Source organism: Pleurodeles waltl, chromosome 6 (assembly GCF_031143425.1).
Source record: "Pleurodeles waltl isolate 20211129_DDA chromosome 6, aPleWal1.hap1.20221129, whole genome shotgun sequence".
NCBI classification, from domain to species: Eukaryota; Metazoa; Chordata; class Amphibia; order Caudata; family Salamandridae; genus Pleurodeles; species Pleurodeles waltl.
Window position 1 is genome coordinate 644766079 of NC_090445.1, and position 25367 is coordinate 644791445.

The window sequence follows — 25367 nt, forward strand, 5'->3', positions numbered from 1 at the left end:
GCAGGGTAGCCATAAGAGTATATGGTCTGGGAGTTTGTCAAACACGAACTTCACAGTTCCATAATGGCTACACTGAAAACTGGGAAGTTTGGTATCAAACTTCTCAGCACAATAAATGCACACTGATGCCAATGTACAATTTACTGTAAAATATACCCAGAGGGCATCTTAGAGATGCCCCCTGAAAACATACACGACTTCCAGTGTAGGCTGACTAGTTTTTGCCAGCCTGCCACACACCAGACATGTTGCTGGCCACATGGGGAGAGTGCCTTTGTCACTCTGTGGCCAGGAACAAAGCCTGTACTGGGTGGAGGTGCTTCTCACCTCCCCCTGCAGGAACTGTAACACCTGGCGGTGAGCGTCAAAGGCTCACCCCTTTTGTTACAGCACCCCAGGGCATCCCAGCTAGTGGAGATGCCCCCCCCCCTCCGGCCACTGCCCCCACTTTTGGCGGCAAGGCTGGAGGAGATAATGAGAAAAACAAAGAGGAATCCCCCCCCCCCCGTCAGGACAGCCCCTAAGGTGTCCTGAGCTGAGGTGACTCTTACTTTTAGAAATCCTCCATCTTGTGGATGGAGGATTCCCCCAATAGGATTGGGGATGTGCCCCCCTCCCCACAGGGAGGAGGCACAAAGAGGGTGTAGCCACCCTCAAGGACAGTAGCCATTGGCTACTGCCCTCCCAGACCTAAACACACCCCTAAATTCAGTATTTAGGAGCTCCCCAGAACCTAGGAAACTGGATTCCTGCAACCTAAATAAGAAGAAGGACTGCTGACCTGAAGCCCTGCAGTGAAGACAGAGACGACAACTGCTTTGGCCCCAGCCCTACCGGCCTGTCTCCCAAATTCGAAGAAAACTGCAACAGCGACGCATCCAACAGGGACCAGCAACCTCTGAAGCCTCAGAGGACTGCCCTGCACACAAGGACCAAGAAACTCCAGTGAACAGCGGCACTGTTCAACCATCTGCAACTTTCTTGTAACAAAGAAACAACTTCAAGGACTTCACGTTTCCCGCCGGAAGTATGAGACTTTCTACTCTGCACCCGACGCCCTCGGCTCGACCTGCGGAAAACCAACACTACAGGGAGGACTCCCCGGTGACTGCGAGCCCGTGAATAGCCAGAGTTGATCCCCCTGAGCCCGTACAGCGACGCCTGCAGAGGAAATCCAGAGGCTCCCCCTGACCGCGACAGCCTGTAACAAGGGACCCGACGCCTGGAATCAACACTGCACCCTCAGTCCCCAGGACCGGAAGGAACCGAACTCCAGTGCAGGAGCGACCCCCAGGTGACCCTCTGCCTAGCTCAGGTGGTGGCTACCCCGAGGACCCCCCCCCTGTGCCTGCCTGCATCATTGAAGAGACCCCCGGGTCTCCCCATTGCTTTCAATACAAAACCTGACGCCTGTTTGCACTCTGCACCCGGCCGCCCCTGTGCCACTGAGGGTGTACTTTCTGTGCCTGTTTGTGCCTCCCCCCCCCAGTGCCCTACAAAACCCCCCTGGTCTGCCCTCCGAGGACGCAGGTACTTACCTGCTGGCAGACTGGAACCGGGCACCCCTGTTCTCCATTGAAGCCTATGTGTTTTGGGCACCTCTTTGACCTCTGCACCTGACCGGCCCTGAGCTGCTGGTGTGGTAACTTTGGGGTTGCCTTGAACCCCCAACGGTGGGCTACCTTGGACCCAACTTTGAACCCTGTAAGTGTTTTACTTACCTGTGAACTTAACAATTACTTACCTCCCCCAGGAACTGTTGATTTTTGCAGTGTCCACTTTTAAAATAGCTTATTGCCATTTTTGTCAAAACTGTACATGCTATTGCGATTATTAAACGTTCCTAGAATACCTGAGTGAAATACCTTTCATTTGAAGTATTACTTGAAAATCTTGAACCTGTGGTTCTTAAAATAAACTAAGAAAATATTTTTTTCTATATAAAAACCTATTGGCCTGGAGTAAGTCTTTGAGTGTGTGTTCCTCATTTATTGCCTGTGTGTGTACAACAAATACTTAACACTACCCTCTGATAAGCCTACTGCTCGACCACACTACCACAAAATAGAGCATTAGAATGATCTATTTTTGCCACTATCTTACCTCTAAGGGGAATCCTTGGACCCTGTGCACACTGTTTCTTACTTTGAAATAGTATGTACAGGGAAAACTTCCTACAACAAGGATATAATGTGCCATCTAAATGTAGCATACCTAGAGGCAATCTCCTACCTAGCACAGTGAACAAATAGTGCAATATCAAAAAATAGCAAATACATGCATTGATAAACCAGTGAGGTATGGCCCTCCTCCCTGGGGCCTAAATTTTTGTCCTGAATGTTGACCGTTTGTCCTGAATTTTTTACAGTCCTGTCCTAAATTTGCCTCCATGCCAGGTAGTCACCCTACTCACAACTGAACGAGACATTTATAACCTGGCTTGTAAGGTGTTCTTGTCTTAGATGCAATATTCAACTGTCATATGTTACCCAGGTCTAAGTTATCACCTGTTTGATAACATTACAGATAAAGGCTGAGCATTGTGCTTATTGCATGTGTGTGTGTGTGTGTGTGTGGTAGGAGATGTCACCCTAACTGCCAGCAGTAAAAGTGCAGTGGGGAGGGATTTGAACAGTTGCTAAGGCAAACAAGTACATCACTCCATAAAAAGCAGGCAGAGAGCAAGTTGTGGAGTTACAGCTGTGGTTGATGGATAAATACACAAAAGGGGTGCTGCTCACATAATAGCTTCTGTTAAAGTAAAAGCAACAGAAGACGGGGCAAGAGTGTGTGAACTAAGGTGATTTGAAGCAAGAGAGAAAAAAACCTGCCACATTATTTTTGAGAGGGATGTCGAAAGAAATATATATGAAAGGCCTTAATATGCACTACATAACATTTTCGAAAATGGAGATACCAATAAATTTTGAGCTCAGCTATGTGAGAATAGGAGATGTGATTAAATCAAGATTAAATAGAAACATTTGACAGATTTTATCTCTCAACAACCGAAGTGAAGAAAACAGGCTACATTACGCTTACCACTATTTCCACTGGCGCTCTCACTCTTTCACTTTCAATGTTACCAACATTTTAGGATTTTTAAATTACATGCCTCTCATGAACATAGGGCCCGATTACTAAAAAAAAAAAATGCAGAAATACATGCACAGATTTACTTCTATGCCTGAGTGTATCTTTTGCAGGTTTCTGTTTTTTTTAATTCCCAAATATCCCCAGTAGTACGCCTGGAAAGCTGCACCACGCAGAGCTTTCCAGGAGTACTACTGGGAAAGTCGTAAGTCTTCACCCATTTCCCACAGGCTCCTATTGTTCCCCAGTGTGTGAGTCTGCTATGGAAATGCATGTTTTTTCAAATTTGTTTTTATCCACTGGGAAAAGTTTTCCCATGGAGCAGGCCCTTCCCGTACAACCCCCTAAATCCAGCTGTGATGTAATTCCTTTCCTTACTGGAGCAGAGTTATGCCTCCAATTTGGGCGAGAAAATTTCTAACCAGTATTGGATTGGGACATGGTCTAAGTGGAATTTGTGAATTGCCACAAATGTAGGTTTGGGGGTGTTGACAAACTTACCGGGGACAGCTCCTCCGCTATGGCGGAGGAGCGTCACCCCCTTTCCCCCTGCCAGCAGCAGGAGCTGCAAACCTTTCAAAATAAAAATTATCTTTTTAATTTTAAAGGGGCGGGGCCATGGCGGTGATGAGCACTGAGGGAAGTCAAAACACACATGCGCACAAGGGCTCTTTCCAACCCGCCACTGTGTTGCTGGGTTGGAGAAAGCAAGCCCTGGCTCCCAGTGTGCGTTGGAGCACCCAGCCACGGCACCCCAGCTAATCATAACGCTGGGCGGGCATGCATGGGGTTAATTCTTGTCGTAATCATGCGTTTATGGCAGAAGAAACCTTTCTGAATTTGGCCTTCTAAAGTTATGTCACCTATTAGGGCTGTCCTGGAAATCCTGATTTTCCAAATCAGGATGAAAAGTTGTGCAAGAAGACCACAGTCTTGAGTTCGTTCCCTGCAAACATTTTTCCAGGAAAAACCTGGCAAAGTGTGCATAGGGGAAAGTTATAAGAATCAGGCAAAGCAGGTATGCAAACACTGATTTGCATGGTAATTGTCTATTTGCAACACTTAAACTGTGAATACCACAGGGATTTCTCTTTGGGGATATACAGATCCCTGCAATGTTGATATTCGTGTCTGTTTTCACTTGCAATAACCCCCAAGGCTAGGTGTGTGTAAAATTGACATATGTTGCTTTTGTGTAATTAAACAAACGTTCAGGGATATTGCACAAAATTCCGTGAATTACGTAAAAACAGATTCATTATTTAGCTCTACATTTTAGCAAAAAATGAATCTGCAAGGAAGCATTTCAGGTTTAAAATTTATAACAAAAAAACAGCGGCTTTTGTTCTGGAATTATGCGTTATTCCCACAAACTTGTGATAACATTTTAATGTAAATGGTACAGAATTACGTCATAATTTGTTCTTGGCATAAAATAAGGAACTTTGCATAACAAGCGCAATGTGAAATTCCCTAAATTATGCAAGTTATGGCAGCATAATTTACGTTTCACCTTTGCCTGCATAATACCCGCTAACCAACAAACCACAAAAAAGTAACACACACTGAACTTTGGAAAGATGTTTGCTTCTTTACTGTGAATGGTTTGCACATGCTGCATTCCAGACTGAAAAGCAGATCACTTGAAGAAGTGCCAACTTCAAAGGTCCTTTTTTAAGAGATATTCAATTATGCAACTGTATTTGGATTTGGTAAAAAGCGAACAATGATAAAAAAAACATACAATTTTTAACGCAGCTGAGAAACAGGCATTTTGTTGCATATTTTGCTCATGGTATGTTTTGATATGTTGGAATGTTTTGCTTATTTTCTAAGTATTTAATTTAAACCTTCATCATCTTGTCGCCTTACCTACTATTACTATTCCTATTTTATCAGTCAATTTGAGGCTTTATTGGCAACCTAGCAGGGCATAATTTAAGAAACAATTTTCCATGCAGGATGATAGAGCGCGTGCCCTTCATGACACATTTGCTGGTAAATGTGAAGAAAGAAATATAGGTTGTTCAGGTTACCAGTCAGACACTTAACCCATATTTATACTTTTATTGCGCCGCATTTGCCGTTTTTTTAACGCAAAAGCGGCAAAAACTTTCAAATTATAATTATATTTTGCAAGTTTGCGTCAAAAAATGACGCAAATGCGGCACAAAAAAGGTATAAATATGGGCCTGTGTTTCGACTGGTTATAGCTCAAAACTCGAGAAGAAATATAAAATATGTTCGGAAGAGGATGTCGGCCATGCTAATACCAGATCTGCCCTTTGTGACATATTTTACCCAGTGCTCGATATCAGGACAGCTGCTAAATAAAAATTAAACAATAACACCTGGGCACAATGGTCAAAACTGGTACACTGAGGTAAAAGTTCAGTGTGCAAACGCACCTGTAGGCAGTTCAAAAGAGGCTATGTTGCCTAAATACACCACTGAGCATGAAGTGAACGCTTATTACTGCAAATGTATGTAATTTACAGAAGATAATCAAGCTTTTGCCAGTTGTCCGGTCACTTTACCAAACAGCTTACCTTTTCATGAATATCCCAGTGCAGTTTCTTTGCCAGGTCAACTCCGTACAAGTCGGCATACAAAATAACTGAGGATATAAACACTGTAACAAACCGAGTTAAGGAAATTTGAAATATTAGATGCTGTTAAATTGCGAGATTACTGAAAAATAATTCTGGTATTTAGCTGTATATCATCAATGAATCCTTTCTTTTTGATATGATACGGTCCGGGCAATGGTGTGCAAAAGTAAAGGGAATTCGTTAAGTGTTTAAAAACTCAGGTATCCTGGGGGAAAACAGTTTGCAGAAAATCATAGATTTTGTGTATACAAAAGAGCATTGACCCAGAGTTCGGAACACCTTTGATGAGCTCAGTCCTCATTGTTCTAATTTATTATCACCTTTAGTCATGACTATCTAAAGCCTTGTAAGGGGTGTTTCCGTAACGTGGATGCCACAGATACAAAGGTACATACTTTGTATATTATCACATTACAGTTGAATTATATTCTGCTTGCCTTCTTTCTCTCCTTTTTATAAGTTTGCTTGTAGCCAATACTATTCTACATCTGCAATACAGAACTAAAAATTCCTCAGTTCAAATTCTGCGTCTCTCCAGGCATGAAGAATGATTGGCTGTATGTATACAGTGCTCTTATACCCGTCTTCATAACGGATGGCTCTAGAAGTCAGTGATCAGTAATTTGAGTGAAAAACCCAAAGACACCAGTCGAGAATATGAACAGCCTTGAATTTTCCTTCTGTTTCATAAGAGGGTAGAACTTTTCCTGGATTTCCACCAATTTACCCCATTCTCAAATACATGACCATCTCTTTCTGTTTGTATGACCAAGGATGTATTGATAATGAACCGAAAGAACACTAATCATACGATGGTAGAAGTGGGCTGACAGAGCCGCTGAGCTCAATGGAGCTTGTTCACATTGCACTGGATATACTAAGGCCTTGCAGGGACTGGATGGCTTAGGCTAGCAGCCTGAGGGGACAGTGGTATGTATAGAACCTTCAAGTCCTGGAAATTATCAAAAGACTATTCATCTACAATAATTATGTTCGTATCTAAGAGTCCATGTGGAAACTAGTGGTAAACTGTAGGGCGGGCGGATGCGGAGTATGGAAAAAGTTAACCACTTAACACTAGATCGACTACACTTCAATGCAAATATGGCTGAGCAGTCACAGATTAAGCTAAGTAGTGGCATACTTATTGGTCCAGGTATGCTGCTGTGATCACAAGAAATTAAGGTCAGTGTTCACTCAGTATTATTTTATTATAGTCATAGTCTTAGTGTACATCTACGGGATGTGACTGAAAAAACACTAAGGGCCTGATTTAGATCTCAGCTGAGGGGTTACTCTGTCACAACGGTGAAGGATATCCTCTCTGCCGAAATCTAAATACCATGGAAAACAAGAATTTGGCAGATGGGATATCCGTTATTGTTGTCATGGAGTAACCCCTCTGCCAGGATCTAAATTCATGTCCTAAGAATAGTCCAGGTCAGTCAGATCCTTTAATGCCTGGCTAGACTTCCAAACAATTATCTAATTTTAGTTCCCGTGCTCTAATCTTTTTCTTCCATTGGACAGTCCAAGCCAGAAGTCTTGCCAACAGAGCAGGAGTTTGCGAAGACAACCAAGTGCCATCACCTAAAGTTGTGGTGATTGTGAAAAAACCCCAGTTAACAACAGACACAAGTATAAAAGGTTGAAAATAGGTGCTCTAAGAATGAAACCAAGCACCGGTGCACAAAATAGATTCTATTGTCTTCCTGCGACCCCAGTGCTTCCATACTTTGTTAACATAGGAGGGTAATAAAAAAGGGTTCAACGGACCAGCTGAGTCTCAGACTGATGTCCCTTCAGTTCAAGTGGCATGTAAGGTGCAGGCTTGGAAGGCGCACCTCATAGTAAACACCCAGGTTTTGTAGCTAACTTCAAGTCCCCATATCTGCAGTAGATCCGACTGGATGGTTCAAAGTGTCCCACACGCAGCTTAAACACGCATACCAATGAATTACCCAGCAAAGGCCCCGAAAGCGATAGGAGGAAACTTAGTGTTTCTCTTAAGATGGTACCAGTTTTATATAGTGAACGATGTACGAGTAAATTCAGAATCTAACTATAACGTCCCTGTAACCTTTGTTTTTTTCAGTGAATATATATGTAGGAAGAGGTCTATTTGTTGCCATGTAAATTTATAGATTAACAAGACTACTTTTCCTTCGAGTTCCCACTCATCAACAAATAACTCATTTAATTTCTCAAAAAAAGAAATGATATATTACCTTGAGTTTATAAGTATGTTAAAGGCCGCTACAAGATGGGTTCAAGTGAATGCAATTTAAAAATGTATGTATTTATTGAGACCATTTTAAACACTGACAAAATTAATGATTTTATCAATGTTAAAGCTAACCAGATGGTCCAGCGAGTTAGAACGCCCTCTACTGACATTTGATTTGATTTGAAGCTCATATAACGTTTGACCCTGTCTTGGCCAGCACAGTATTTCATCATCCTGAGTGAGTTTGATAAATTTAGTGTATCTGATTGAGTATTAGTAACATATGTTATATATAAATTATCACACTAAATTGTGGCGCCATGTTAAAGCCAGTTGTTATGATCATGGAATATGCTGAAAATACTAAGCATGGTCCAGAGTTGAGTAAATCATTTCAAAAGGCAACACAGCTTTCATTTATTAATATATTTTAAGAGATCACTAAACAATATTGAGTCTAATTTAAAGGAAATATCCAAAGAAAGCAGGGGATGTAACTATAAATTGGCATCGTTTTCCACTTTTATTGGTAAGTCAGCACATGGAATTGAATAAAAGAGAAGGAATGATCTCTTTAAATACATTTATAAAATGATGAGTTTTAATTTGTGTATGACTCTCACTCGAGCAGAATGTAATTGTTTTACTAGATAAACCAGCAGTAGATGGCATTGCCTTGATGAGTTAGGGCCACCATGAGAAAATGTTTGGAAAGCACAGAGCTCTGCCCAGTTCCCACCAACTATGCAAGCAGAAACTATCGTATGAATAGATTTTTTTGTAATAAACACAAAAGTCAGTGCAGAGTTGCACCTGTGCATGGCCAGACGAGGTAATCTGCATTGGTTTAAGAGGATTAGCTGCGCTCCCAAAATTATCTGGGTGACTAAAAACACAAAGTTATTCATTCGTCACAACAAATGATAGGTAGAAAAAATTAGACAAATTAATTTTTATAATGAAGATTCTCATCTAGGGTAAGCTCCTGTGAGTGACTGTGCAAAGATATGATACTAGAATCTTATAGAAAATTATCTCGCCCTAAATATTGTTCACAAAAGTATCGCCCTATGGGCGGTAATTTAAAAAATCTAAACTCAATTGGACAATATTTACATAAATGATATTTAGAGCACAATAAGTTTGTGAGGTGAGGTTTTGCCAAGCGCTATTCTCTCACAAGCATTACAAAGGCGTCAGGTGTCTTTATTGGAGTGGATTAACCGTGGTCAGACCACTCATCAACTGCATGACACAGCTGGGGTATAGTTTAAGATTCATCAGGAGGCCTCACTTATGCTCCAAAAGCACTTCAATACTGTGTCAGTTTCTTGTTACCCTGACTCTCTCTTCTCACAATTGAAGCAGCCAAAATTCCATGCATAAAAGCTGTGAGGAAAAGGGGTGTATTATGGTGTGGTTGTGCAAACTCACTGTGTAATACACTTACCAACTTCTTTAAGACCCATAGTATTTGTTTGTGAAACCCTCCAGCTCAACACTGTTTACCTGTTGCTCTCAGCAGCAAGGCTTACATGAAGGAACAAGTACAAAGCATTTAAACAGCACCAAAACAATTGAAGAAGAAATACACAAGACACTTAAGAAATCCGAGACCAATCCATACAAAGACTGTATTTGTATGTATTTCTTTACACCACATTAAAAAGGTTCCACCAGAGAGTTCTGGAGATGTAGAATTTATGGAATAGTAAGTCAAAAACATTTCACTGAACCACAATTAAGCAAAACTGTGGCTAGTTGGATTGCGGTCAGTTGGAGTTACTTTGAGCTACTAACTCCGACAAGACGGTCAGGGGGACCAGAATGGCCAACAGAAACAGTTACCTCCACAGATGAAGCAGTCTTCGGCAGTTCCAGGCACTTGTATCCCTTGCTATGGGTTTCTATGGAAGAGGTCCTGCTGCAAGCAATGAAGAATGCTGAAAATGATCAAGGATGCTGTGGATGAGATGCCGTCAATGGGGTTCTTCATGTGGCTACTCCATGGTCCACAAATGTGATGAGACGGTCATGGTCACAGTGGTCGACGTCCCTCTAACTTCTCTCAGGTCTGGCTGAAGTCCAATCACCACTGGACTACCAGTCGCCTGACTGTCGCAGTCACGGCCTAATCCTTCTCTGGGATGTGGCTTGCTTTCTGGGCAACCAAGTTGCACTCTGATGACTCTTCCGGGTCCAGCAGACCAAGATGGGTGAACATTAGGTCCTGGTCTCTGGTGCTGCACTGGTGGCGGTTGGCAGAGATTTGAAGATTCTGGGCTACCAACTTGGCCCAGCAGGCTCCTTCAGCTGTTGTGGCCATGTGCTGTGAACATGAGGTCATCCAACTGATCCTTGAAGTTTCTTGCTTTTGCTGGGCAATGGAGACGACTTCTCCATGAGCAGCACATAACAGACACAGATCCTTTTCTTTGCTAGCCACCAGGTTCAGCAGGTGCAGTCCATACCAGTGCAGTCTCTATTTGCCATTTCCACAGTGCAGCAGGGCAGACCTTTTCCCAGTCCACATCTGAGTTCATGGTGCCAGGAGTGCCCTATTTATGGTCAGAAAGTACCCCCATGGTAGACATGGTCAGTAGCCAGTGGGCTACTGTGTTCCCTCCCTCCTGATTACCACTTCCTGAGAAATGTGGCATCTGGCTATCCCAAGTGCATTATTCTGCCCACTCCCAACATAGCAGAACCATCAATTGGTGTCCAGGGCTCCCTAGCCCAACCCAGAGATGTGGCCACCAAGGGGGCTACCCACCCTTTTTCCCCTACCCTGCCCCTAGTGTCAGCCTGTCTACCTAGACAATTAAAGCTCGCATTTTGGGCCAACACCACTGTAGCTTCCTGCAAGATGGCGGCAACATCTCTCTTCAGTGCAGACTTCTATTTGCACCTTTCCGTGGGGTTGTTAGCATGTCTCCCCACAAGGGCAGAAAGCTATCTAAGGGACAGACTTTTTATGCACTGTTCAGGGAATAGGAAACTAAAGGCTTCAAGTGACAGCTATGTATTACATTATTTTTGACTTGAGATTCAATTCAGGCTTAATACAATGAGTTATTTGATACCTTGGAGTATGGACTTTGGTCGCACCGTTCACCAAACTTGTCTACAGTAAAAATGGCAGTTTTGCATTTTTACTGCTACAACATGTAAAGTACATGATCTGCCCATGAGATATGCTGCGCTTCTCCTTGGGGCTCGGTAGGCCTGCCATAGGGGTAACTTACACATATTGCAGAGGGAGGTTTGGCCTTGTCATTGCTTTAAATGGCAAAGTAGGGCTAGCAATATAAAACTACTCTTCTAGTCTGCAATGGCAGACAGAGAGACTCATTTTACATGTGTCACACCCAGGGTGCCACAACCAGTGCTGAAATCCCTGGGGTAACTCTATAACATACATGCCTTGGATACCCTGGGTACCATATGCTAGGGCTTAAAGGTAAGTTAGCCTATTTCAATTGGGTATAGCCATGTAACATATACATTTTAGGGTCAGGGCAGTGGCACTGAGGTCTGATTAGCCAGTTTCAGTGCACTCAGAGTTGGAAAATCATCAGCATCAGTCCAAAAACTTGGGCCTGACCCTACAAAAAGAGGCATCTTCTTATAAAAGCCATGCTGTTTGACAATGTAAGGTCCTACCACAAGCAGTGCGAGCTTGGAAATCTGCAACACAACAAAGGGGGGGTATTACAGAAAAATCAATAGAATTGAAAGACACACAACTTGCCTATACAATGTGAGTGAAATGGTGCTTCATCATGAGAATGCTAGACTTACACATGTTGGTATAGGTATCTCCAGAACACTAGACACTCATGGGTATTAGGCATTATGGATCAGTTGATAAATGGCACCAAATAATGAAGATTCACTAGTAGTTCTCAAAAACTGTAACACAGTTTAATCAAAGATAATTGCTGTCTTACCTGGATCCTGAGACCCATCCACAGAACTAGAAGTATTTATGATGGGGATAAAAGCTTCTGGAAACCTCCCCCATTTGCTCCAAGAAATAGCCTGGATGTGGTACCTAGTGGTCTACAAAGTCTTCAGAAGGCCACCCTACACAGAAGACATTCCTTCTCTGGGGCCTGAAATCAATTTCTACCATGTTCACAGACGTTTTTTGCAAGATGGCGTAAGAGGGGCTATGAACATACAGACGATCGTTACCTAAATAGTTCATTCATTTTCTTTGCGCAAGCTCTGGAGCGTTTCAGGGTGGGACCTGAATAGTTTTTGTAATACCCCCAGGATTAGGACCACATTTCCAGATATGCAGAAGTAACATGCAGTTATATGACTATTGATAGACCTGGCAGGTTACAGGTGACTGTTCATAGTTTCATGTGGCCTTGCTTACAGATAGGGTTGGTGAGACGAACTGCACCAACAATAGCTTGAGTGTTGACTGCTAGGAAGAGTTGACTAGTGTAGACTGGAAGAAAGCCTTTGAGCAGGTCCGGCAGGGGTAACCCGTTGCTAGGTTATTCAGTTAATTATTAACATAGAATGTGCATGACCTCCAGAAATCTCTCTAAGCTATAGCCGGTAAACCAATTGCTTGTAGTAGATGCAGGCTGCCTTCGATAAACATTTTACATATGACATGGTCCTGACTGCCACTGGTAGAATTCTGGCAAGTGACAAGAGCACTATCACACATAGTGGGAGGGGATACTTATTAGGAATTATGCTACAATGAAAAGAAGCAAAAATGTCAAAATGAATGATAGCTCTTGGGATAGATCTAGCATGATGCCGGATTGCCATGAAAAACCCATTAAACTCACCCGCAGAAACGAAAGAATGACATAGGATTTGGTAACCTTGAAGGGTAGGGGGGCATGCAATGATTACCAAAACAATGGGCCCTCCATATAACAGACCTCCCTAAATGTCAACAGAGAGAAATCTATGGGAAATTGGCAGAGAAACATTTATAGTTGAATATCATAATTAATATTTAAGAGAAACAACTGCTCAATAACTAATGTTATCTAATATGAATGTAGGGGTCGAACATTGCAGTTTGGTTGCACATGAAGCACTGATTTATGTTTTTGATATGCTATTCTGAAAATGCCAATCAATATAATTATAAAAAAAGATAATTATTGACAGATCTACACTCATTTTAAAAGATCAAGAGCGACTAATATTGTGGGCCTCATTATGAACCTGGCAGTCTTAAGACCGCCAGGGCAGTGGTGGCGGTTGGACTGCCGCCAATGTGGCGGTCCAACAGCCATATTACGATTGTGGCGGTTGCGCCATGGTCAGGCCACCAGCACCGCCACTTCTCCTCCACTGGAGGTGTTGGCAGTGCTGACTTGCCTAATCCGCTAGTGGCATTTACATGATGGTAGCCCTGACACATTAAAGCTGGTCGAGATGGGGTGCAGGGGGGCCTAGTGAGGGCCCCTGTACTGCCTATGCACTTGGCATGGGCAGTGCAGGGACCCCCATGGCCAGCCCTGTTGCGCTTTTCACTGTCTGCCAGTGTTGTAGGCTGTTTCCCGCTGGCCCAGCAGGAAACTCGTAATAGAGTCTGTGGGAAGGGGACTGCACTGGCATTAACCTGAGGGTGGGACTTAGGAGGACGGCCTTTTCCATCTGCTGATGTCGTAATTAGGCCCTTAGTCTCCAAAGACCACAGAGAATAGAAAATATAGATACGGAAGTGTTACTTGGCGGCCGTATATATTTTCATTTAACCCATTATTTGCTGTGTCCAAATGTCACATATATTCACTTTCCTTAAAAGTCGGTGGTTTGCCAGGATTGATTTCTCTGATGCTTTTTGACTGTTTCAATAACTAGCAATTGCATATAGTTTCCTAATTGTTTTAATGCTTAGCAGGTAACAGAATAAATGAGATTGTTAGACCCACAGGTTTACTGGGACACCAATTCCCGTGAGAAATCCTGATTCTTTAAAATTCTTGGAGTGAATATTACTGTACAACGTCTATTCTTGAAAGGTCACAAATATTAAATGATGGTGAAATAGGAAGGTTTCTCAGTAGAGGTGCGTCTCAAATGCATACTGACATTTTTCGTTTACTTCATATCAGAAAGAAGTTTACTAAGGTTGATTCTAAGACAGTAGAAACATACTAATGTTTTACAATTATATTTCTGATGCCATGTAGTTTCACACACTGAATACAGGTCATTGTTTTTCTCTTTGTTCCTGGCAAGGCTAGCTCACTAGCAAGCTTTTCTGCTTGTTTCGCCGGTCTACACTGATAAAAAAAACTCTCTATTAACTGCTGACAAAGGAAATTGCATTCTACAAAAATAATCATGCTCAAAAGGTGTAGCAAGTTATCATGTGGCATATTATCCTTCAACTCCTTTGCAATGATTATCAAAATGCAATAGAAAGTTTAAACCCATGTTTACAGTAAACCATCATTTTAATAATTTTTATTTTTTAAATAATTTTGAGTTCCAGAACTGGTTCTCTGTCATAACATTGTCAAAAGAAGATGGGATGAGATGCAAGATTATTCAGCTACTCCTGGCTTTATCATAGGGTTTAACAGGAGCATTTCTAAACCATAAACACCTCTGCAATAAACTTGCTCTATAAAATTATACATTGAATATGCATAATGTTTGTTTAATAGGTCCATTGTTCATCCAATGAGTCCAAAACCAGTAGCTATGTTAGTAGCAAAAGGAGTTCTCATTATTCTCCTTTAGTTTGTAGGAGTTGAAGAACTGAAGAGGAAGTAGCTTTGTAGTAGTGTCGTTTTTGCACTTTGAAAAGGGGAGTTTGTCGAAACTCAAATAGTTTTAAGGCTACTAGGTTCAACAGTAACAATGTATATCTGATTTGTCCCACACTTGCAGAGCCTTTGTTACTGAACTACACCCTCCAGAATGGCAATAGTGACATGGCATCCACTATCCCCAACTCAAAGAGTTAATTGACCTGCAGATCATCCATGTAAAGTTAATTTCTAACACCCACTGGCACCGATTCCATTGTATAATCAACTAGCAATGAATGTACACAGCGTTACAGCATGATGTGTTGGTAAAAGTATACCATATTGAGTGACTGAGGTGCAAATAAGCTGCTGTGTGACCAATTAACAGTGAAAACAAGCAACAGTCTTATCATACCTATAATTGCATAACATCAGGAAGGAGCACTAGTGCTGAGGAGCTGTGGTTTCCCTTTGCCTTCTAGTAACATACATTTCAGGATCAATTTAAACTTCTGGATGGAAGGGCATACCAAGATACCAAGTGCCAGTGAGTTCCCATTGAGGAGTTCTAGAAAATACAAGACCATGTTCTGCAAGTGTGCAAGGTTCAGGTTGTCAGAATATGGGTTTCAGGCAGGACTCAAGAGGTAGGCAAGGGAAATGCAATGGTCCACCTTAATTACTAAAGTAAATACTTAAATAAAGGTCGTAGGTCCGACACACTTGGTGGTGATACAGTGAGGAGGGAGTGCACCCATGGAGGCTAAAGACAGTCCTGCATTACCCATATTGTTCTTCTAAATATCATGAGTAGGGCAATGTATCCTTGTTAGCTCTTGTTAGACAGGCTTCATATATTTAGGGAGTGTTCACCTGCTTGTCATCACTGTACACTCTGTAGGAATGGGTGAGCACCTGTGTGAAAATATTTAGATCTTCTGCCCATACCTGGAAGGACACCATGGCCACCTGAGAGTACACGCTGTTGGATCCTTGACAATGTAAAACACCATATTGGCTTTGATACAGCACCAAGGACATCACCTTGTTTCCACTGCCCCAGCAATGTTGCTTACTACTCACAGATTTAGGCTATGCATGCTTTGTAGCCCCATGTTTCATCCCCTAGCCTATCCACTCACCTGCCTTTTGTGGAAATAAATTAAAGACACAAGTATGATTCAAAATTGTATTAAGGTATAGATATTACAGAGTTACAAGCAGCACAAACATGCAACTAAAAGAACCACCAAATTAACTGGAACCACATTTATCCATGCCACCTACCCACTCACAGACACACATACACAGCACTCCCTGTAGCTGTAAACAGTTTTGATGGCATTGTATGTAGCATGTAAACCTGCTTGCTCATTTGGAACACCATGTTATGATTAAAACGTTGTTTCCTCCCAAATGAAGTGATGTTTTCTTTAATGGGCATATTTCCCACAAACATGTAAAATTGCATTGTTTAAAAGCAGTTTGAAAGCGACAAGTGCAACATTATACAAAACTACCCAAAATATGTGTTATCCAGTTATCGAAACAGTACAAAGAGTGCCATCCTTTGGAACATAACATTTTGGATCAGTTCTCTTTTCAACTGTTACTTCTTCATTTCCTTTAGAGGTTTGCTTTTAAAATAGTTAACATGTGCCATTCTATATTAGAAAACTGGAATGGAGATCCCTTTAAGGCAGAGACAATCCTCAGCAATTTACACAGGGGCCATATACTTTCCTTGGTCGTATGGAGTGGGTGATGAGTACCCTGGACTCTGTCTTAAAATGTATTTATTTATTTTCCTTTCTTCTGGCAGTGTACTGAGAGTACACATAGGTAATTGCTTCCTTTCCATTATTGCTTAATTGTCATTGCTTCCTCATGCCCTGTGTGATAGAGGATTGTGGTCTTCAGTGTTATCTTTATTCTGATGACACCCAGATTCTGCTTGATCTTCAATGGAGTTCTTAGGATTCAGAACAGGTGCCAAGGAACACAGCAGCAGCGGATGACAGACAAATAAAAGACTCTGCCTAAATGGTCATTAAAAAACGGTTGTGCTTCTCAGATCCCCGGCACTGCATTTTGCTTGACCAAAGTGCTTGGGTCTTGGACCTGGTGGTCCTAGTCAATAACTTAAGTGAGATATTTAACTGTGACCCTTTCTTAAACCTCATGGTGGTAAAAGGTGCCAGCATCCACCATTGACCAGCTGGACTCAACTATGCTAACACTTTACACCTGGGCTTGCCTACATTTCTATTTAAATGTCTGAAGTCAATTCAAAATGTTGATGGAAAAATCACTTGAGGAGCTCTAGGTTCTGCCCTGTGACTCCTGTTCTTTGTCTTTTACACTGGCTGCCTACTTAAGATAGCATATCCAATAATCCTACAGCAGAAAATAGAAAAGAATGATGTTTGGCACTTAAAAGATGCCAACTGCTACTAACCTTAATAGCACACACTTTATCAACTTCATAAGTCCGAAGGATGAAATTAGACCTGCAAGCATATGCATTGCTAATTCAAATTAGATGTCTACAGGAGACACATAACCCACTGAACTGTGTACTAGAGATGGAACTTCTAGCATGCAGGTTACAAAAGGATTTCTATCTAAAAATGGTAACCACTGATCATCTGTAAATTGCATATTGTACAGGCTGCTGCGCCACAGGTCCATTACTCGTCTAGCAATTTTATGATGACTCAAACCTATGACTAGTTGTTTAAAATAGAAGTCCATTTACATTGCTTACATTATGCTATAAAGCACAACTTAAAAATACTGCATGCAAAATTATCTCTAAATATCGGGGAAACACACAACTCCTATGATTATTTTATGGTGCAAAAAATTGTAAAGGCTGATCACAACTGATAAGTAACATTTGGAATTACATTGGAAAATACTGTATAACGCCCCCTCCGTACTGACAACTAATAAAAACTGAAAACCAAAAAGCCTGAATTACATCATTCAACGTTGCCTGCTTTCTAGTTAACTACACTACATTCCATGAACGTATTTATTACACCAGGTTTCCTTACACATACACAAAACGTCTACGCTTCAGAATATGTGTTAAAACCATACGAAGTGTAGAGATATGGATCCTCATTGCATTTGTATTTGAGTGGATGCAACCGTCTTACCCTATCCCCTACTCCTGGAATTAATAGTACTGCATCAGTTTCTGAACAAGTCTATAGTGAGTCATTCTCTTTTTTGCCATAGAAAATGTTACTTTTATTGCTTTGTTAAAAAGCTTTAGCGCCGTTTTCAAATCTTGTCTGCGTGTGTTTTTATCAAAATACAAAACAATATTCTACAGGAGCACACTACTTGGCCTGCTGCTTGTCGTTCGGCAAACCTACTCTCCAGTAGTTCAAGTTTTCCACGAAGCCATGTTCTGCACCCTTTACTTTATACTGCTGAATGGACTCCCTGCACTGCACTTTTGTTAATATCACCCTGTCCAGCAATAATGTGGAGATATGTTTTAAAAGATGGCCCTAAAGCACACAATGTTCTTAATCTAGGTTGGGGCCCATCTAGCCATTGTGTTTCAGTAACTTATGCGATATCCACTATATAAGAGTGTCAATCCTCTTGTGCGGGGCTCTACAGGGACAGGAACAGATGTAACTTACAAAGATTCAGGGTGAAAAAGATGGCAGCCGAGATGGACGCTTAAAATCTCACTGAAATAATATGTGCTTCATGGGGTTTCCGTAGAAAATGGAAGGCCTAAGTGCAGAAATGTTCTTACAATAATGGCTCACAAACACAATACTTAAGGGGAAAATACCAAAATTTAACTCTAGAGAACGTGGCCACAGGATCCCCAGTAGGTGGCTGCCACCAGGCAGGCTCCTCGTCCGTTTATAGCCCGATTTCTTAATTATAGAGACAGAGACATGATCCTGCATTGCTTTTGGAATCAAGGTCCTGAACAATGGGAGGGTGCCACCATTACGGCCTATCCAGACTTTACGGCAGAGGTGCAACGCCAACGGAACTCTTGCATGAGAGTCAAACAGCGCCTCCGTGAGCCCAACATTAAGTATGCCTTGATGTACCCCACCAAACTCCGACTGATTGCTGATAAGAGGACTCAAATCTTCTCCACACCTGCAGATGCTTGGACATGGATTCAAGGCAAAGGCATAGCTCAGTCCTTGCCACGGGAAACATCAATAGGGGAAATGGCTGATGCCTCCAGTCCGCCATCGTCATTGAAACAAATCCCAAGCTAAACTCACAAAAACCCAAGCAGCGGCAGAATGAGACAAGGCGTTACAGGAGACAACCCTACACACCAAAAATGCCTTTGTGTCCCTCCAAGGCAGCCCCTTGATGTACTCAGATTCAAACACTGGGAGCTCTCGCTCCACAATTCTGGACATGGTTAAAGGTCTGGATGTCACCCCCCAGATGGCGAATGATCTTTAATGGTTGTATCCGGCCTGGTCAACATAGTTTTCATCAAGAGGGTGTGTGCCTAGCTACACTCTAATTGACTCAGGTGGACACGCGAGTGATATCTGTTTCCCCAATACCAAGGATATGGGCGGGTGATTCTTACAGATGACTCTTATTAGCCCACCCGCAACCTTTTATGGTATCAGCTGTTGGTGCAGGGGGGCACCTACGAGGGTAACAAATGAATGCCCGCACCCGGATTACATGCTTCTCTATTGGTAAAAGGTCTGGATGTGGCTTTTATCTTGCCTAACCTTTCTTCTTTTATAGGGCCGAGGCTGAGGACTATAGTAGACAGGCTTGTCACGCCTCCCTCAAAGGTTTCCATATGGACAGTTCTTATCACAAAATGTTGTTTGTTTTTTCTACTATTCGCAATGGGAGTAATTAACAGTGTGCCTGTGTGCCACCAGCTTTGGGGCTCAATGTTAGGAGCACTTGCACTGTTTCTATTCGAATTGAGGTAGCAGGGAAAGGGGACAGAACAGGGTATGGCTGGATGGGCCGCAATACAGGCAATTGCAATACGATTACATGCACGAAGCACAGTTATGGGAGTTCATAATATCATGTGTAGGAATACACCATGCTGTATATGTTTAAACGCCTTGTTTCATTATGGGTACACACACTGATAATGCAGTCAAGCGCTACATTGTTCTATCTTGGAATATGCGCGGAATGGAAACACCAGCTAAAAGATACCAAATTCATTCAGTTCTTAAATGCCAAAACGTGCCTTTGCTATACTACAGGAAACACACCTCCTAGACAGTGAACTACAGAAACTTGGGAAACGATGACGGGGCAGGTATACAGCACCTCATCTCTAGCATTTGCTAGAGGGGTTCTGATATGGATGGCACCAGGGGTACCATACGTTCAGTGGCACCAGAGGGTGGATGTGGGGGCAGGTGTGTCGTACTAGAGGGAATGTTTGATGGCACACCATTGTTGATTGTAGGTATCTATGCGCCCAACTTTGCCCAGGGATATTTATTTAACACCTTCACCCCTGCCCTCCTTGATGACCTGTTGACCTCTTGCCTATGGGGAGGTGACTTTAACTGTGTACCAAATGTGGAACTTGATCGCTAGTTCCCCCCCCATAAGCAGTGTGGTAAGCAGAAAGATCTCCCAATATGTGGAATCATGGCCTAAGGATAGAGGGCACTATGTTCTAAGGCGTATTGGACACCCGACACAAAGGGAATACTCCTATTACTCCCCAACACACGATCTCCACACCAGGATAGATTTAATATGGGGACCCAACTCACTGAGCAATAAGATAGTACATGCGGAGTACCTCGTCCGCATGGTCTCTGACCGCTCCTCGTTGCTGCTTACAATGGGGCAAATCGCACTCCACTATCCCCACGTGGCGGCAGCAGACTGAAGTGCTATTAGACTCCCCATTTAGAGAGGACCTCACCGGCTGCATCATGCAATATTTGAAGCACAACAATGGCTCTACTGCTCTACGAGCCACGAAATAGGATGCCCACAAAATAGTAGTGAGGGGCCATTGCCTCTCAGCCACCTGGGGGGTTCGACGCACATTGCACAGGGAAGTCACTGCACTGGAAAAGGACATACCGACACAGGAAATAGAAGTTGCGAATCACACGATGATGACTGGGGTTCTTCGCGAACTGTGTAAATTATATAATGATGCCGACTTACGTCTACGCAGACACGATTATCAATATTATATACCCCACCTACATGAGGAGGGTGACTGATCGGGAAGACTATTAGCATGGCTAGTCCATGATGAACGTCAACATACCCCATACAGGGCGAGCCAGTTGGCTGACGGAACAATGGCTACCTCACAGGCTGCCATTAATGTCGCCTTCCGAGACTATTATAACACGTTATACCACACAGACTTGGCGCCCGCTCCCAGGCAATTGGAATAGTTCCTGAATACCTTTCCCCTAGCAAAGCTCTACCCCCTCCAGAGGGAGGCCCTAGAAGAACCCCTGCAACCGGAGGAAATACAATTAGTGATCTCCCAGATAGCTTGTAGTAAAACATCTGGCACAGACGGCCTGCCGATAGAGTATTATGCCACATACTCTGCACATCTTATCCAACCCCTGCTGGAAGTGTTCACGGAAGCATGGATACGAGGAGAGCTTCCTGGCTCTCAATGTGAGGTATTGATAGTAGAGCTGCCCAAACCAGGATGTGACCCCACAGACATGCAATCTCATAGACCGTTATCCCTCCTTAATCTTGACTGTAAAATATTAGGCAACGTTCTTGCGAACAGACTTATCCCCTTAGGTCATAGCTTGCTTCATGACGACCAAGCAGGATTCATACAGGGCCATAGCACGTTCCTTAACATACGGAGACTATTATGCATCCTACATGATACGTAACCTACAACATATGACAGTGTTGCCATATCCTCAGATTTAGAAAAGGCATTTGACACTCTATGCTTTGCTACACTACGCCACACGGGATTTGGGCACGGATTTCTGAGATGGATCAGAACCTTATACACTAAACTGTCGGCAAGTGTGATGACAGGCAGATTGATCTCGGAGAGCTTCCCAGTTGGCAGAGGCACTAGACAGGGCTGTTCATTATCGCCCTTGTTGTTCGTGCTCACAATCGACCCTCAAGCTGGTGACCTTCGTTTGCGAGCACCGCAGTGGGGGATTTGGAGGCAGGACGTTCACCATATTGTATCGCTCTACGCTGAAGATGCACTGATTTACTTTACGAACGGCAGGACATCACAATCTAAGGTGATGTCTCTGCTGGACAGACACCTTTGGGACCTTATCGGGCCTTCAGGTCAATTGGTCAAAGTCTTGTCTGTTTCCCCTAACATAGCTACCTACTACACTTAGGGATGCACTCCCAGCCTACTGGCTACCATGGTGCTTTGATTTCTTTAAATATTTGAACTTCCATGTGTATCACACAGAGGATGCCATCAGAGATGGTAATCTGGGCTGTGTGCTTCGCTCAATGAGAGGGTCTCTCCAATTCTGGAACTCCCTGCCGCCCCTAGGCAGAGTGGCAGTAGCTAAAATGTTGATCCTTCCGAGACTGCTGTATTTTTTCACAGCGTTGTCCATAACTGTACCCAAAAGCTTCTTTCAAGAACTGAACGGTTTATTGCTAGTGCTCATATGGGGCAAGGAGAGACATCGAGCGAGATTCTCTATTCTGCAACACCCACTTCAGGAAGGGGGCCTAGGTGCACCAAAATTCGAATTCAACTATGCAGAGGTGTAACTGCAATGGCCCTTCCATTGGCTGAGCATCTATGCTAACGTGAAGGTTAAATTGGTGAGGGCATGCCTGGGAGTGACCCCCATATACAGATGGCTCTCGGAACGCACACGATTGCGAATCAAGGATAATATACTAATGATATTTGCCCACGCCTGCTGGCGCCAATATGTGCACAGCAGGTCTTCTTCCCCTCCATACTACCCCCTAATACCGATTGGCCAGATGCCGGGTCGCACAATATTGACCAAGTCTCACGACCTTACTCCTTGGATAGAAGCGGGGATGGAGACAGTAGGTGACTACTTTGATGACAGCCTCCTAATGCCATTTGAAGCCATCATGAAGCTTACTTCCCTAGGTTTGGGACACTTCCTGACACACCATGCTATCTGTTGGTTAATCAAAGCGGCTTGGGGGACGGGTGACAGGGAACCTCTGCAATCTCTCATTCTTTACACAATGTTCTCAGACACTGACTCAAAAAAAGTATTCCAATCTGTAAGGGGCAATGTCGGTGACTGATATCACACAACCGGAGGTGGCACTCAACAGATGGAATGCAGCTCTCCCGCAACCCATGAAACCTAAAACTTGGGCAGTAGCCCTCCAACAAGTAAGGAAAGTGTCCTGTAATCCCAGATTCAGCTACACACAGTTTAACTTCATTCATGAGACATACCTATCCCCATACCGTATCAAACGCGTGGTCCCTACCTTGACCCCTAGATGTCCACACTGTGGGACTGCTGAGGTAAGTTTTTATCACAAGGTATGTGAATGCCCCTTGTTGTTGACAACGTGGCAGGTAATTGTAGCAGACATATCTGACATAACAGACCTTTTATTTGTTCCTACCCCAGAGTCTTGCATCTTGGGTGTTCGCACCAGACCCACACAAGACAAATATCTTCACAGGTTTGCTGACCTGGCATTTATTATGTACAAAAGACAAACTGCCATGAGATGGAATGCCACCAGAGGTCTCCAGTTCCCATCGTCTGACATTAAAATGGGCACGGATAGAGGTACGTGTACTAAGATCCCTCCGTAACAGAGGTCAGTTGTGCACAGGCTATAACACATGGGCTAAGCTTATAATGAAACTTGAGGCAAAGAGCAATATTTGCCCACCATGAAGAGGCCAATATAGCTCGCAGGTATACTTGAGTACCTACGTTTATCCTACTTTCTGGGCTACAGGACTGCCCACATTGCATGCACTGATATAAGAGGTATAGTGTTGACTGGAAGAGATTCTTATTGGAAGTGTAGAGATATATAGATCTCCATTGTAATCAAGGGGTCAATGGTTTGGATCATTAAGGTTCACTTCAAGTGAAGTCAGAGCTGCATGGCTCTCACACCACCCGCTCATGTAACATGCGCATCTGTAATGATAATTGTTATTACATGTGCAACTGATCCACTGATGAAGTAGGCCCATGAATGATATTGGTATCTCTCTCAAATTATATTGTAAAAGCTGTTCTAAGTGTGCGCTCAATCGTCATGTAAGAATTTTCCTTGAGTATGCTTTTGAATGTATTGCACGCCATACCCAACTCGGGTAGTTGTTACAGTTGATAAGGTTAAAATTAATATAACAGATTTTAAAAAAGATCCAGAGGTATGGGCTAAGCCAGGTGTTAGCACCATTATATAACTACTTACAAATTATGGTGCCATACCAACACTGTGGAAAGGGTTGGTGTTTATGTTGATATATCATTTTAGACACATTGTGATTCCCTGCTGCTTTCGGCCAACAGCACTCAGCCAACAGCACTCCTAGATGTGAGGCGTTTGCTACAACAGCTTAAGTCCAGGGCCTATGGAAAGCTTAAAGATTTTTACTCAAGGAGGGTAGCAAAGGAAGTATTATGTGCTTGGTACTATTATGGCTCACACACAGCTGAGCACTAAAAACAAGCACACAACGTCAAAGCTACTTGCTGCTTTATACAGACTAAAACTCAGCCTTGGACAGAGTGCATTGAAAGTGCCTATGGTCATTACTTCAGCAGGACAACAGAAAGGACACTTTTAAATCTGTTCATAAGTGTTAATGAGGAAACCTGGCTTATGCTAAAATCATCAAACAGACCCAGCCTGTCTCGCAAGATCAAAACAGAAATCATCTTCAAAGCACACTGTATGCTGGCACTCTTCTGTTTATAGATGGTAGCTTCCCCAGCATGGTGAGAATGGTGGAGTGCCATTCTGTGACACAGTAAAGGTAACACTAAGCAGCCTGACTTATGCAGAAGAGCTAGTACTGTTACCAGCAATACTGATTTATTTTCAGAGATTACTACTCAAATTACAATGATGAAAGTCTGATGTTGGCCAATGTGATCAAAACGAGATTGTGGCTTTAGCCCAAACCAAATAAACCATATTGTGTTTATTAATGGAATAAGAATTTAAGAGTTAAAGGAATGCTCTTATTTGGATAACCTTCCAGATATGGAGGCAGATTTTCAGTAATTTGTAGCAAAGCAGCCGGAGTGTGGTACAAGGCTTGAATTCATTTATGCTCTCCTAATGTTAAAGAGACATTTGTGAAGCTTTAACTGCATTCAGCACAAAACAGACCCAGTCCTGTTGTATGGGACAGCAATGTTTTATGTCAGTTGACTGGGAAACTGAAACATTATTTTGGCTGGGGCATACTGTGACATGGAGTCTGACAGCAGCACAAATAGTAACCCACGGACCTGAGTGAGTAGTAAATAATTAGTAATTGACCAGTTTGCCTTATGACCATTGATTTCACAGCCTCTAGTGTAGTTTAGCAAGCAGGCCATGTTTTTCTACATATTTGTAAAATCACCCAGTATCAAAGAATAACCTATATTGAGGTTCATTTCAGTTTTTTTGTCAGACAGAGGTGCTCAAATCAGAGGTCTGACCTCCACATTATGACCCTGG

The 25367-nt window shown here is 42.9% G+C and overlaps 1 protein-coding gene across 3 annotated transcripts in view; it reads right to left on the minus strand.

The window, feature by feature from the left end:
* The window catches only part of DRAM2 (DNA damage regulated autophagy modulator 2), a 320140-nt gene that overhangs the window by 113551 nt on the left and 181222 nt on the right, over positions 1 to 25367 (minus strand). For 2 of the 3 annotated variants that reach the window (XM_069238990.1, XM_069238993.1), the window contains exon 5: positions 5643 to 5725. The exons of the other annotated variant lie outside the window; for it this stretch is intronic. In XM_069238990.1, the coding sequence (XP_069095091.1) occupies positions 5643 to 5725 (83 nt within the window). The remainder of the gene's footprint in view (positions 1 to 5642; positions 5726 to 25367) is intronic. 3 annotated transcript variants of the gene reach the window in all.